Source organism: Arachis ipaensis, chromosome B10 (assembly GCF_000816755.2).
Source record: "Arachis ipaensis cultivar K30076 chromosome B10, Araip1.1, whole genome shotgun sequence".
Lineage (NCBI taxonomy): Eukaryota > Viridiplantae > Streptophyta > Magnoliopsida > Fabales > Fabaceae > Arachis > Arachis ipaensis.
Genome location: NC_029794.2, coordinates 76942075 through 76958685, shown reverse-complemented (window position 1 = coordinate 76958685; position 16611 = coordinate 76942075). Strand labels below are relative to the sequence as shown.

The window sequence follows — 16611 nt, the reverse complement described above, 5'->3', positions numbered from 1 at the left end:
CCTTCTTCAACCGCAGTCAAGCCCTCAACAAAAAGAGTTAAGAGGATAATAAAGGTTGATGAGAAGGAGAAAGCCTTTCCAGCAAAGGACACTACGCGATTTCCCAATCGCTACTGTGAACAGATGTTCCCTATCCTGGCAGAAAGAAACTATAACAATGAATACCTTCTTATCCTCCCGTCCAATATTGCTTCCTTTGTTGAGCCACAAATTGAACGAAGACAATGGGGTTTCCTACGGGGACAGCCAAGGTAGGTCAATCTTTCTTGGGTAGTTGAGTTCTACTCTAACTTCTACATGCCAACCCTGCAGTCTGTTTATGTCCAGCAGAAGCAAGTCCCCATCACAGAAGAGGCCATTCAGCAAGCTCTGAGTCTTCCCCCTATTCCAGAAGGAATGGATGCCTTCCAAGAAGCCGCACTTAAGCGCCAGAGGTACCAATTTGACTGGGACTCCGTTCTCGGAGTTATCGCATTACCTGGCCGCCGTTGGATCTACGGATACCACCGTACCCGCCCTAAGGGAATTTCGGCTTCAGCACTTACCATGGAGGCTCGCGTCTGGGCACAGATCATGTCCCATTACGTCTTTTCGAGCACTGATGAGTCCTCCTTCACTGCGGACATGGCTGTTCTACTATGGTGCATCCTTACAGACCAACCTCTGCATCTCTCAAGACATATCCGGAATGCTATGGGACACGTACAAATTGTGGGCAACTTACCTTTCCCCGCCTTGGTCTCAGATCTTGTCTCAGCAGCCAGAGTCTCCTACGGAGCTGGGGACACCAAAGCCGTGCTTCCATGGGATGATCAATATGTCCCTAACGGGAAATACCTCAAACTCCCAGCAGCCACTACAAGCCTTCCTACTACTCCAGTTGAAGATAATCCTTCTTCAACACCACAAGCACCTACAACTGATGAATTGCTCCAACAGATAATCGAAAGGTTGGATCGGCAAGAACATAAAGCAAAGATGAGAGAGCGCCGTAACGAGCGCCGATTCAAACACCTCAAGGAGCTACTCAAGGGACACTTCAAGGACTCGGATACCCTGGACTCCACTTCTTTTACCAGCACAGGGAGCCATAATGGTCCTGACTGTGGAGATACTGCTACCAGTGTTCCTGACAGACGGCACCGAGGACGGTGCAAAGCCTTAAGTGTGGGGAGGTCGGTCAGAACCTGACTTCCGGAGGTAATTTCTCTTCTCTAGCACCAATAATTAGGATATTTTAGTTAGATTCTCTTTCTTTTATAGAATAGAATAAATTGCATAGGTTAGGATAGTTGCATGCATGTTCTACTTGATTGAAAAGACAATAAGTTTCTTTTAAGACTCTATCTTTAGAACAAAATTTCACTAATTTTTCAAAATTTTTATGATAAATTTGCTTGAGTTGTATTTGGAACATGACATTTGAGCTAAAGAACACACAACCTGTGAAAGATTTGAGCCTTTATGTATGGTTACATTATTTAACCATAATTATTTCATTCTTGTGTGTTTACTTCTCTATGATTGTAATCTATATTTTGTTTTATCTTATATGTCCAATATTTATTATATTTACATGCTTGCACATGATTGAGGCCATTATTTATTATATTTTGTTTACTTATCCAAATTAAGCCTACCCTTTTCAATTACCTTTGTTAACCACTTTGAGCCTTTAAATCCCATTTGTTCTATATTTTACCACATTACTAACCTTAAGCTGAAAAACAATTGTATATCCCAAATTAAATCTTTGGTTAGCTTAAGATAGAATTGTGTGTGCTAGTTAAGTATGGGAAATTGTGGGAACAAAAGTTGTTAAGGGAATGTGTCATGAGAATTTAATGGGAATTTGGATACCTACTCATGTGAAACTATAAAAATTAAAAATCTATGTGCATTGATAAGCTATATTTATTTTAATGTCAAAAAAAAAATAAATAAAAAAATAAAAAATAAAAAAAATAAAAAAAAAATAAATAAATAAAAATAAATTTATATAAATAAATAAGGGGACAAAAATTACCCCAATGTTAAATTCAGAATTCAAAGATCAATGCACATATGATAGAACCAAATATAAATTTGATACATGAGTATGGATAGAAAAAGGGAATTCTGGGTAGCTAGGTATAAACTTTAAGATTACATTAAAAATATATAGGTTGGGTTGAAATTTGGGTTAATTAAAGATTCAATTTATTAGCTCACTTGACCAAATGTATACCCCTACCTGTACCTTAGCCCCATTACAACCTTGAAAATACCTCATGATGTTTGCATTGGTATATTAACTGTTGTTGATTGGTTAGGAGAAAAACAAAAGTTAGAAAGCATGATTAGAGAAGGATAGAGTGATTACCCTATACACTAGAGATTAGAGCGTACATACATTATCAGTGAGGGTTCAATGCTTGAATTTTCATGTTCTCTGCTTTCATGAGCTATCTTCTTGCACTTTTATCTGTTTTATTGTATAATTATAGAATTAGTGGAATTTGATTTGTAATTATTTTGAAGAGCTTATTTACTTTTGATCAAGTGGGCAAGAATCATATAGTTGCATTTATTTATATATATAGGCTTGCATTGCATTTCATGAATTTCTACATGTTCCTACTTATTTCCTTATCTCCTTCAATTAAGCATGAGGACATGCTAATGTTTAAGTGTGGGGAGGTTGATAAACCACTATTTTATGGTTTATATTGTGTTTAATTGTGTGGTTTTATCATGATCCTTACCCACTTATTCATTAAATTAGCATGAAATTATAATTCCTTCCTGAATTTATAACATGTTTGAAAACTGCTTCCTAGAGACTTTAATTATGTAATTTTAATTCTCCTTTATTCCATTCGATGTCGTGATCTGTGTGTTGAGTGTTTCAGACTTTATAGGGCATGAACGAGTTGGAGATTGGAAAGGAAGCTAGCAAAAATGGAAGGAACACAAGAAATTGAGGAGATAACCAGCGAGAAGTGACGCGGTCGCATGGCTCACGCGACCGCGCGAAGGAGAGCAAATCGCAGTGACGCGGCCGCATGGCTTCATATTATTTGAATTTTCTCAATTTAATTTTCCACCTACTTAACTCAACTTCTTGGAACATCTGATTAATAAAATAGCACACTTTTCTGCAACTCGTTGGGAGACGACCTGGGACTTAAACTCCCAGTAATTTTTAATTTAAACTCTCTGTGACATATTTTTAAATTGATAGGCAGATTTTCGGTGAGTTAAGAACTATACTTGCAACGTAACTATTTTAATAATTTTTAATTCACCAACTTCTGTGTCTCATCACTCCACAACTTTGGATTCCCGTGGAGGTTCAGCGTCTCCTAAGTCTTCAACCAACTCTTCTTCTTCAATAATGACAGCTTCCTCTACTTGTTCTAGTACGAAGCCATGCTCTGTCTTGTCTACTGGAGTTTCTAGTATCTCCTTCATACTATGCTCTTCGTTAGATTGTCCACATGGGGCTGTGGGATGCCCTTGAATGTTCGAACGTTTAGAAGATAATTGACTTACTGCTTGCTCCAGTTGATGAAGGGTTGTTTGAAGTCGATTTACTGTTTCCTTGAGGCGAACCTCTGATTCTCAGGGTGATAGATTTGGATATGGCACAGGGGGAAGTGGTGGTGTTTGGGAGTGATTGGATTGGAACAGGGGTAAATGAGGATCATATAGTGGTGAATGGTGAAAAAGAGCTTGTGAGTGTGGTGGTTCGAAGTTATGTTGAGAGGATGGTCTATAAGCACATGGTGGGGCTTGTTGGTAATTACAAGGTTGTCCACCATGTCTATTTGCTTGGTATGCATTGTGGAATGGTCTTTGTCCATGATATCTTGGAGGGTGTTGTTGCCTAAAGGGTTGATCGGATCCTCTTGGCTCCATCCATCTTTGATTGCTCTGACCTTGATGCATATTCATGTTATAACTTTCATTCCTTTCAATAACATTAGAACCAAACTCAAAGCAAAAGGGGTGAGAATTCATAGTAGCTAAAAGAAATAAAGAGGGGAAAATAAAAACAAATAAACAAGTAAAAAAAATATTTACAATAACCAATAATAAGGCACACGATTGCAGTTCCCCGGCAACGGCGCCATTTTGATGAGAGAACTTTTGCGTGGTCTAGAAATTTGGGGATAAATCCTCATTGCAAGTATAGTTTCTAAACCTTCAAAATTCCTTTCATGCAAACATTTTGGTTGTCACAAGTAACAAACCCCTAAATAAATTGATAACCGAAGTATTCAAACCTCGGGTCGTCTTCTCAAGGAACTGCAGGGAAGTATGTTCTTATTATTGGTTATGGAGATTGTAAATTGGGGTTTTGAGAATGAGGAGCGAATGGTTTAATTAGCAATCAAAGTAAATGAAGAACAAGTAATTTAAATGGCAAGTAAAATAAATAAATGACTGTAAATAAACTTTTGGCAAGGTATGAGAAATTAGAGGTCCTATGCTAGCTATCCTTATCAATGATGATGAGAATTGAATCTTAATTCCACTTTGTTAACCTCTACTAAGATAAAGGAAGGTCAAGGGATTAATTGGTTGATCTTCACATCCTATTTATTTCCTAAGGAAAGATTGGGATTATTGAAGTTCAATTCAATTAACAAAGATAACAATTACCATTCATGTTTGAGTTTGATAACTCCTGAATTACTGATTTCTTAACCAAGACCAAAAGGGAGGAAAGTAAATCTACTGGAATAAAAAATTTCTTCAGATGGGAATAGCAATAACGTAAATAAGAGAAAGCAATATTAAACTGAAATACCTCAAATAACATTAATTCAAAAGAGTAATATGTAACATGAATGTAGCATAAGCCAAATAGGCAACATAACTAATATAAGCATTAAAGTATCTGAAAGTAAGAGATAAATATAAAGTAAAAGAACATTGAACCTGGGATCGAGAGTCACTCCTAAAACTAAGAGAAATCCTAAATCCTAATCCTAAGAGAGAGGAGAGAATCTCCCTCTCAAAACTAAATCTAAATCATGAAAACTAACTAAAAGTCGTCTCTCTCTTGAATGGATGCATTCCCTCACTTCATAACCTCTGGTCTATGCCTTCTGGACTTGGATTTGGGCCAAAAAGGACTTTAAAATTTGCTGGGAGCATTTTCTGCAATTTCTGGTGCGTGGCCTCTGTCACGCGTCCGCGTGGGTCACGCGGTCACTTCATTCAGAGTTTTCCTTATCACACGGTCGCGTCACTCATGCGACCGCGTCATATGTGTTCTGCTTAGGGCACGCGGTCGCGTCAGTCATGCGGCCGCGTTGCTGCTTCTTCGCACTTGGCATGCGTCCGCGTCGCCCATGCGATCGCGTGGATGCCAGTTTCTTCACAAACTTTGTTTTATGCTTTCCTTCCATTTTTGTATGTTTCCTTTCCATCCTTTAAGTCATTCCTGCCTTAAAAGATTTGAAACTACTCAACACACTAATCACGGCATCGAATGGAAATAAAGGTAATTAAAATAATTAATTTTAAAGCATAGGAAACATGTTTTTCACATACATCACATAATAAGGAAGGGAAAGTAAAACCATGCAATTAATATGAATAAGTGGGTGAAGGATTGAATAAATCACTCAGATTAAGCACAAAATATATCATTAAATATGGGTTTATCACATCCTCAAGCATTCTCTTTGAGTCCTTCTTTCAAAAACCAGTTGGGTGTTTAGCGCCCAGGGAGGGTGCTGCAAGTTTCTTCTTTTTAGCTCCAAACTCCGCCAAATCGCTCCGAATTTCACCTAAAATCATAAAAACATTAAAACAACTCAAAGTAGCATCCAAAGGAGATATTTGCACTAAAATTATGTAAAACAAAGTAAAATCTAACTAAAAATAACTGGAAAATAGTAAGAAAAAGGGAATATGATGCTCACGCATTATACGCGAGATTGGCAAACTTTGTAGATCATGTGTATGCATGAGGCATGCGTACGCACAAATGTTTTTTTTTTAACAAGAGTGCGTACGTAAGTACCATGCACGCGACATGTACTATGCTTACTGGCCTTTCATGTCGAGTACACATGACTTGGTTGCATACGTGACTTTGGCAAGAGTTGGGGGTTGTGCGTACGCATGACCAATGCGTACGCACAAACGGTGCTCTTTTTAAACAAGATACCAAACCAATGCCAAACCTTATTAAACAAGATAAACTACCAATTAAACTAAACAAACCTAACTAGAAATGAAAATTCATCTTATTCACTAAATATATACAAAAGAGAAAATGGACTTTTAGTTATAGTTCTTACGTTGGACATTTGGCGAGCTCCTTATCATGGTGGCTTATGTTTGAACTCATCCTTGAACTTCCACCAATTCTTGGAATTCCAATATGCTCCAAACACTACAAGAAAAATACCCATTCAGCCACACTTTTTTAAGCTACATTTAAAAAGCGTAGCCTATTCATAGAATAGGCTACGCTTTTTTCAGTGATGCCTTTTTATAAGAGAAAAGGAAACACAATTTTGGCATCATTTAAAAAGTGTAGCCTTAGGTATTATAGAAATCACTTAAAAAGTGTAGCCGTATGTTAATATTTATGGGTCCACTTTTTGTATCTAAGGAAACGCTTTTAAAGAGTAGCCTATTTATTAAGTTTTGGGTGCACTTCAAAAGTGATGCCTAATGTATCTAGAGCAAAAAATTTGACACTTAATAAATTTTTTTCCTCAGTTTTCGAAAGAAAAACTCACACACTTAATGAAATTTTTGTCCCTCCAAATTCAAAACCCAGACTTAGCCTTCATCTCAATCCCCTTTCAGAACCCTCCAAAGCTCACTATCGAAGAAACACTCTCGCTATAGAAACCCTCTCACTCACCACTCACCGTCGCTTCTCTTTGCCCTCCTCCTCGTCGCTGCGCCGCCCTTACCATCGTCATCTCGTCGCTGCGCCGCCCTTACCTTCGCCAACCCTGTCGCGCACAACTCTCACCTTCGCCATTCTTACCGTCGCTGTTGACCGTCGCCACCCAGTAACCACTCACCGCCAGTCACCACTCACCGTTCACCATCGTCGCTTGTCACCTTTGCCATTGTCACCACTGCACAGACCATCACTCTTCTTCGCTGTTCTGCACAAATCATCGCTGCGCCGCCCTCACCATCGTCATCTTCGTGCTTTTCATCATCGTCATCTCCGTGTTGATTATGTATGTATTGATTTCTATTTGGTTCTGAAATTTCAGAGGTTTAGGGTTCCGATTTTAGGGGTTTTAATTTGGGGGTTTTAATCTGTGAAATATTGGTTTTAATTTGGGGGTTTTATGAATTGATGAAGCTGCGTGGTTTAAGAGATTAATGAGTATTGTTAGATTATTTGTTAATGAAGCTGCGTTGTTTAACCTTCTGATAAAGAATAGAATAGTGTCCTTACAGTGATTTTTCTTAGTGATTTTTCAAAGGATCATATCAATTCTAGTGACCTATATTATATGCAATGCTACTAACAATTTTCCACAAGCAAAGAAAATCTGGGTTTGCGTATGCTTGTCACTGTTATTAATTTATTTATTATGTCTAGTTTGATTTATTTATTTCAAGTTCATAAATCTGGGTGAGTTTATGATTTATTTAATTCAGCTAGTTCTTTCACCACTGAATGATTTTGTGAAAAATCACAATTCAAGATGAATAATATAAACTTAGCTATTCTTCAATTGGGACAAAGTTTGAAGGCTTATGCTTATATCTTGAGTGCTATCCATTTCTATAAACACAGCCTGCAGATTGCCATAGATTTCTGATTTGCTGGCTTTCTGCTTTATGCTTTTTTTGGCACTTTTAACCATCTTTCTTCTTATCAACTATAATTAAAAATTATAATATCAAATCTCAGATTCATTCATAAGACTTGCTGCTACCGATTCTAAATTCCAATGCTCATTTACCTACCTGTTTATTAAGAACAGCCAGGCTCTTGGTGTGCAAGAGTGAAGAAAATTCCTCAGTGAACTAATAAAGCCACTAAATCAAACTTTGGGGCCTTTTTAATTAGTAATAATAGGAGTATTCCTTTTAGTCATTTTTTTTAGTACTTTATGTTTGCTTTCTCAGATTTTACCTATGATTCAGTTTAGTCTTTTAAATTTCAATTCATGAAAATTAATTTCTGTGAGTAAATTTGGTTTCTTTCGCATTAGAATGTGAAACCAGTTTCTGCAAATTGGTTTATAAATATACATATTGAAAAATAGTGGTTTTGCATAATCTTGTGTCTTTCAAGTGGGATTGATTGAAAATTGTTGGTACCCTTTCAAGTAGAATCTTACATCTCTAATTTATGTTGTTATTACTTGAGTTTTCTTTTTTAATTATTATAGTTAACTTGTTATTACTGTGATTCGATCACTTGTAGGCCAAACTCACTAAGCTTCTCAAGAACCTTATGGCAAAGGTTTCTACTATGAAGAATACAGAGCAGGTGCACACTTTTATCTGATGCAGGGTAGTGGATGATTGCAAAAACAAGTTTCTAGTGTGTGTAATGCTGGTTGTTTTACTTTTCAAATTGCAGATTTTAGAGCAACTTCCTCGGGTGATATCATCTTTGGATACATATATGGATAATGGATTGCAAAAGTTAGAACTTCCTCTTATCTGATTGGCTATACTTACATGTTTAGAAATTGGAACCTCCTTTTTAATCTATGTTTGATTTTTCTCAACTAGAATCAAATTCTTGTCTCTAGAATCAATTGGGATCGAAGTGAAAATTTTTACTGTGTTAGAATTACATTGAGAGGAAGTAGCAGACATAAAAACCAGTTATGTTAGAATTAATTATACCTAAAATCAATTATACAAAATTGTATTTTGACAATGTTGCTTGTGTGGTTTTATGAGCTTCACTGATGTGCTAAATTGCTAATTATAGGTGATAACCCGCTAGCAAGTGCAAGTAAACCTCGTTCAAAGTCAGGAGGGAGCTGACTGAAGCTTAAGAGGGAGCTGCGTTCCACTCACCCAACTGTTCTTTGAGTTTCTTTGCTAGGTGAGGACAGCGACTTCATCTTCTTTCTTTTCTCCTCTAATTCAAAATTCTGATAATTCTCTTGCTCTATTTTTTTCAGTTTATTCAATTTCTTTTAACACAACTACCACCACAAGCAAAGAGAGGTGAGTGATTTTCTCTCCTCTGTGTTTAATTTGGTCGAATGGCCTTGTAAAATGTAACCAAAATTCTGGTTCTTGGAACGGTTAAGGTTTGGGCTCAAGAGAAAAACAGGGACAAGTCTTGTGTATTTGATCAACAAAGAGGTAAGGGTTAGAATAGTTAGATATTGATTTTAGCTATATTTGGTGATTAAATGGCAGAAACCTTTCCATTGAGTATGTTTATTCTCAAATAAGTTAGGCTACATAATATATTTATTGACCAGTCAGCTGCTTGATTCTTGGATCTGTATGTGAATGATTGTTGCTTTCTTAATCAGCAGTTTACTTTGTAGTGGTAAATGGTAATGTTCTAATAAACAAAAATCAAGTACTAATGGGGACTATTATTCATTTGTCTAGAGTAGTTTACTGATTTCATGTTAATTATTTTTGTTGCATGTGGATTATATATGCTGCAATATTTTCGTGGCTCATGGCAATTTATCAACTATTGTCAACTATTGAGCTTCATGTTCCTAAATATTCCTATCATTGAATTCAGCATTTCAAAGTTTGTTCTTTCTCTAAGACTGTGCCAACTGGAGTTAAAATTTGAGTGAAGCAAAAGGAACATATTTGTTCTTTATCTTACCTTCTGATAAAGAATAGAATAGTGTCCTTATGTTTATCAATTTGCCCGGTTTTTATTTTTGACATTAACTCCACCTTAAACAATTTTGATACTCACACTTATTCACTTACAAAATCCATCAATATCATGGTTTTGCAGATTGACGAAGAGCTTCTTCAGGAAGTGGTTGATATGGGATTGACAGAAATCAATTGGTTGAATCTTTATGCAACAGGATCCAAAATGAGGTCTGTGCCCTTCATTCTCTCCTTTCATGTCTTCTTGATTGTCTCTTATTATTATCTATATATTTCTGGTACTGTGGCAAACTACTTGTTATTGGATAACTGGTTCCATGTTTCTAGTGGCTATCTTGGAGCTGAGTTTCAAGAGACTATGGTTGACTCTTTACCTTAGATAGTTGACTCTTTTAAGTCTTAATAGATCTAATAATATCTCTTCCTCTGCTCAATATCTCCCACTTATTTATTTATTTTCATGTGGTTTTGTTGTTACCATGTTTGGTTAATGTGAGTGTTGAGCTGAAAAAGAGTAATGTCTGTGTTCTTTTAGCAATTGACTAATATTGTTGGAACCTTTCATTTTTAATGTTTTCTTTTAATTTTTCAATATGAAGTGAATGACCCTTTTTGCCTTGTGAACATGGAGGTTACTAAGGAAGAGCTTAATGCAAAAATGAGAGAAAAAAGTTTCCAACTTTTGGTCTGAAAAAAACCATGCAAAGTTTCCAACATGTTTGTGTTTTGTTTTGTGGCAGATGGGGCTGGTGATGATTTGTTTAAAGAGATATAGAGGCTGTGCAAGGCCATTAATGGATGTTCCTTGTGTTCAAGACAGAGTTTTCTATTTTCCTCAGGGTCACATTGAATTGGTATGACCTAAGGCTACACTTATATACAGTAGCTATAGTATACAAAAAAAAAAAGAGGGATCTAAGGCTACGCTTATAAAAAGTAGCTATGGTATACAATGTGGCTACACTTTACAAGTGATGCAGTAGCATTGAAAAGCGTAGCCTATTCTGGAAAAATGAAAGCTGAAAAGCGTAGCCTTTGGTCCTGGATAGCATCACTTGAAAAGCGTAGCCTATTCCCAAACGTCAAAAGCGTAGCCTTTGGTGCAGAAAAGCGTAGCCTTTGAGAATAGGCAACGGCCGAATAGGAATCACCCCAAAAAGCGTAGCCGTAGCCCAAAAAGCGTAGCCGTAGCCTAAGGCATCATTTTTTTCACTTTTGGCTACACTTTTCAAGTGTACCTGAATGGGTGTTTTTCTTGTAGTGAAAGTTCCAAGTTAATTGCACCAAGCTTTGATGAAGTTCCAAACAAGCTAGGAACTCCCAAAATTGATCCTCATGTATGCCAGTATCCCAAATCTTGTTCCTACACCCATCTTCTAGTTGATTTTCAAAATTTCATCTAGGTGGTAAGCATCCAGAATTTTCATTTGGATACCCAAGCACTCTCCTAGACCCAGTCAACTGAGCACTACTCCAACCGTTGCAATTGAACCTCGAAGATGCCACCACAATAAACCTAAAATGGTATTTCCTACCACTAACCATCTCTCTTTCACTCTTGAATCCACAAAGAGCTCTAAGTTGAGAATCCGTCTCAAGCAACCCATATTCAACTGGAATAAGAAAGCTAAAGGATATGAATTTTACCCACTTGAATAATGTAATGGATGATGGTGACTTAGAAAGAGATGTCTTCAACGGTCTTGCAAGTTTCACTCCCTTGTGCTCTTCTTTGATTACCTCCACCTCTTGGTAAGCATCTTCCATTTCCATTTCTTGACATGGTTCTTCATATTTAATTACTTTCTTACCAACTTCTTCTAGCTCTTCCCCATCACTCAAGTCATACCTCAGAGGTTGCGTAAAATCTATGTCAACACCCATTTCGAATTCAATGGGGGAAGGCTCAACAAGATCATTGAGGGAATTGGTCACTGTGGACAAAAAATCATTAATAATGGAATCCACTTCCTAATCAATTTTCCTCAATTCTCCAACCACTTATTCCGGTTCAATTGTGTCAACTTTCTCCTTTTATTGTGATTCTTGCTTCAACTCCTTTTCTTCTTCTTAAAGCTCCAAGTTATCTTTCTCACTACTCTCCTAATTTGAATCTCCATATTCGTCAATGAGAGTGTCTTGATTTCATTAGCACAATGAAACTAAGCGGTTCATAGCTTCGACCATGGTAGCAGCCACCATGGTTTCTAATCCCCTTTACTCTTCTTCTTGCTTTTGGAGAAAAGAGTGAAGATCTCTTTGTTCTTGTATAAAGGGTTGGAGAACTTAGTTCAGTAAAGGAGGTGATGAGTGTAAGTGACATAGATATGGGTTAGGAATGTGTAATGTACCGAAAAGAGTTTTGACTCCCTTTATATAGTTTATCTTGTTATCTTATCTTATTTGTTTAGCTAAGATAAGATAGATATTTGAATTTGAATGCTAGTAATAATTCCTGATTTTTAACCAATTTAAACCGTAAAATTTACTTGACCTTAAAAACCGAAGCGTTGTTGGACGGTTTTTGGTTTAATTGTCATGCATGACGTCCAATTGATATTGTTACGTTGTTTCTTTTCAACAGAAGCATGGATGCTGTTTCCATATCCTTCGAAACGGATTAATACTTTTAGAAAAAAAGGTTCATTTTCTTTTTATTTTCCATGGTAAAGAGCTTTTACAAGATGATTATCAATACAAAATTAAACAGACACTATTTCCGTCGTCAAAACCTTTTTGTTTTTGATGGATGCAATGAACCATCATGTAATCATATACATTGATCCCTCCCTATACATAACATATTCCGGTCATGAGAAAAACACACACAAGTTGCAATAGAACAGTGTAAAGCTTATTTCCCTTCGATTGTAGTAGGGTCAACAAGAAATCAAAATAAAAAAGAGAAGGAACAAATGGAAAGCAAAGGAAAAGAGCCCGTGAATGCAAATAAGACCAAAGTCACGCAAAACAGAAAAGAAAATAAAAAAAGAAAGAGGGGGCGATGTGTAATAATAATAAATAAGATTAACAAATAACAACAAACAGTAGTATATTTATTAAAAAAGCAAATGGAGGACGCAATTAGTGAATATGATGTTCACAGGAGTAAGATCATAAGCAGTAATAGTGGGACCATTAGGTTTGACCATTCCCTTGTCTCACAGTGATGGCATTTCCCAACCAGGGTTAGATTCCAAGTTTAGTCTAAGATGAGATAGATGCCGCCACACGTGTGGTAGAAAAACCGAGTCAGATAAGGAGCAGAGAGGAGAGAAGCGAGTACTGGGCCCTCTCTCTCTCTCTCTCTCTCTCTCTCTCACTTCTACTCTCTCCCCTCTCTGTTGGGCATGTTCCTCTGTTCCATCTCATATAAGAGAAAGCAAACCGTAACTTAGCTATAGAGAATTTGCAGACCCTTCCCATTTAGCATTATTCTCCTCTCACTCGTTATATTCAATTATTTTTATTTTTTCTAATTATTATTATTCTCTTCTCCCTCCCTCGTTCGTACACCTAAAGCCTAAAACTGTTTAAAACCATACCACACAAGAAATACACACATAAACTCGTTCTCTCATTGAGATGCCTGGCAGTTTAGAACCGTTGGATTTGGGGGTTCAGATTCCGTACCACTTCAGGTGCCCAATCTCGCTTGAGCTTATGCGAGACCCGGTCACTGTCTGCACCGGTCAGACCTACGACCGTCCAAGCATCGAGTCATGGGTGGCTACCGGCAACACCACCTGTCCGGTCACACGAGCACCGCTAACGGATTTCACTCTAATCCCTAACCACACACTCCGACGGCTAATCCAAGAATGGTGCGTCGCCAACCGTGCTTTTGGCGTCGAGCGGATTCCGACGCCGAAGCAGCCGGCAGACCCTTCGATGGTTCGCTCCTTGCTCAACCAAGCTTCGTCAGATTCCGCGCCGACTCAGCTCCGGGTCAACTCGCTCCGCCGACTCAGAGGACTCGCCCGCGACTCGGATAAGAATCGCTCTCTCATTGCTTCCCTCGGCGCCGTTCAGATCTTACTAACTGTCGTTTTCTCATGTAACGGTTCCGACGAGATGAACCATGAGGCGCTTGCGATTCTCGTGATGTTCTCGCTTGGCGAGAATGAATGCGAGTTTGTTGCATCTGATTTGGATAAGATCCGGTACCTGTCAATGCTTTTGTTTCATAGTTCCATGGAGGTCCGTGTTAACTCGGCCGCGTTGATCGAAATCGTTGCCGCCGGGACTCGGCTGCCTGAGCTCCGATCTCAGATCAGCAATGTCGACGAAATCTACGATGGCGTGATTGATTTGCTACGGAACCCGATATCGTTCCCGCGCGCGCTCAAGATTGGGATCAAGGCGCTGTTCGCGCTGTGTCTTGTGAAGCAGACCCGGCACAAGGCGGTGGCAGCGGGTGCGCCGGAGGTTCTCGTCGACAGACTCGCCGATTTCGAGAAGTGCGATGCTGAGAGAGCGCTTGCGACGGTGGAGCTCCTATGCAGAGTTCCGGCAGGCTGCGCGGCGTTCGCTGAACACGCGCTGACGGTGGCACTGCTGGTGAAGATAATACTGAAGATCTCAGAGCGCGCAACAGAGTATGCCGCCGGTGCGCTTCTGGCGCTGTGCTCGGAATCGGAGCGGTGCCAGAGAGAGGCGGTGGCTGCGGGTGTGCTGACTCAGCTTCTGCTTTTGGTCCAAAGCGATTGCACGGAGAGGGCGAAGAGGAAGGCGCAGCTGTTGCTGAAGCTGCTTCGGGATTCGTGGCCACAAGATTCCATTGGAAATTCTGACGAATTTGCATGCAGCCAGGTTTTGGTGGTGCCACTTTGACACACGCCTTTTCCTTCCTTCTTTCTTTCTTTCTTTGTAATCTCATAAAATTGTAATTTTTGTTAGTTAAAAAAAATTATTTAGATTATTTAAAAAAAAAGATGGACATATAAATTTTGAAGTTGGAACTTAGAATTAATTCTCAGATTTGTAGTAGATCGAACTGTAATTGTGTATTATTTTTCTCTCTGTATATGTAAGAATTATTGTGAAGAACAAAACAAAAATCATCGACAGGTTGTAATTTTTGCAAGATTGAAAATAGAGCTAACTTTTTTGTTTTTTCCATTCTTTTCTTCTCTTTTCTTTTTCTTGTAATTTTATTATAGGAATTTTTTGAAGAAGTTGAATTTGGATGGAATTGGTCGGTGGCATGTTGTTGTTTGTAATATGTGAAATTGGTTGCATGTGGGGAATCTTGTATGGTTATTGGGTTGGAAAGAACATTCACTGCCATTTGGTGAAGTACACGTTTCTGATTGCTCCACATATGTTAGTGTTTTTGACTTCCGAGGAACATCATTTTGAATTAATCATCATGTTGGGGACTCCTTTCCATGGCTGCTCTTTCTCACTACTGTTCATCAATTCGAATGTTGTATCTCAATCCGTTATACCAATCCGTTATCACACAATCTTTACAGCTCTTAATCACAATTTAAATTCTGTCAAGGGGGACAAATTTCGGTTTGTGATCTATGTGTACAAGAAAATGTCGAGACATGATTTATTTTGGAATGGAAAGCTATGGTGATGGGGCAATTGGTATTATTAGGACGTAGGTGAACAGCACGACGAGACTGTCTATGAGCGATAAGTGTTTGAGGAAAGAACAAAAGAGGGAGAACAGCACTACTACTGCAGGGTTGCACGGGTTTGAAAGCCCTTTGAATGAATGAACGTAAAGAATGAATAAATGAAGGAAAATGTAAAGGAAGGCACATGTGAGTGTTAGGGGAACATGGTGGGGGTCCAGAGGGTCCCACTCCATGGAATAGGGGAAGAGAGGGAAAAGGGCTTATGTGGCTTACAAATAAATACAGGGGGTGACAGTCACATGTTGGTAGGAATAACAAACACCATGGAATCACATGGCTACATTGCGTTACATGGATACATCATAGATGCTTGCTCGATCATTTTGTGAGGAGAAATAATTTTTGTATTCACTTCTTTTTCAATTCTAATTGGTTCTTTTCACCCTCAATTACAATTAGGTTGTCCGGATATAAAAAAAATTAGTTATTAATTTATTATGGCATATACATATTACTAGTATTTTGTTTAGCACATCACATGTCGAACCCAACATTTGTTTCGGCTCCAGGGTCACTGCCAGATGGGAATTCAATTTGTCTTCCAACCTCAGGTTTTTAGATCTTGGGACCCATCCTTTACTGTCACCCTCTCAGCTTTTCTTATTAATTTTTTAAAATCTAAATTATCTTTGATTCCTCCATTTTGGGACAACCACTCAATTGTTCTCAACAAGGTGAAACACGTCACCTAAGGCAATGAATTGATGGGGGAACCTTTCTTAGTAACTTATTAACAGCAACGGCAATTTCAAGTCAGAGATCGTATACAATAATAATAGGTGTATAATAATGTGCATAAAATTAGGATATGGGTGGGATCTCATTCCCCTGATTCATCTCTGTCTAGCTGCTTTTGGACTATCTCTAATAAAAAGCAAGTCAAATAGATTTTTCACAAATGAGGCTGTTTTTGTTTCTGTTTGTTCGCCCGCGCTATTTTGTTGTTTTCAGCGGTTCTTAGCTTCTACAGTGCATTTCAGTGTTTTATTTCTCCCAATTTTGAATGCAGTACTCTCTGGTAGGGGTCCTCCACTTTGTGTGATTTTTATACGAGTCGTGTGATCAGTGGGGATTGGTTTTTCGCACTTCATATGAGTTGTCACTTTCCACGCGTCCCCATGGACAGCTTGGCACGACTACT

At 38.2% G+C, this 16611-nt stretch overlaps 2 protein-coding genes across 2 annotated transcripts in view; both read left to right on the top strand.

Annotated features, from left to right (window-relative positions):
- Positions 1–10592, top strand: part of LOC107622017 — a 57095-nt gene extending 46503 nt beyond the window's left edge. Inside the window, exons 2-6 of the mRNA XM_021114578.1 lie at positions 6817–7205; positions 8411–8476; positions 8570–8634; positions 8930–9046; positions 10560–10592. Coding sequence (XP_020970237.1) covers positions 6817–7205; positions 8411–8476; positions 8570–8634; positions 8930–8933 — 524 coding nt within the window. The 3' untranslated portion in view covers positions 8934–9046; positions 10560–10592. The remainder of the gene's footprint in view (positions 1–6816; positions 7206–8410; positions 8477–8569; positions 8635–8929; positions 9047–10559) is intronic.
- Positions 12934–14939, top strand: LOC107624000 (U-box domain-containing protein 26). Its single transcript, XM_016326427.2, has one exon. It carries the CDS (start codon positions 13405–13407, stop codon positions 14650–14652), a length of 1248 nt encoding a protein of 415 aa, XP_016181913.1. The 5' UTR covers positions 12934–13404; the 3' UTR covers positions 14653–14939.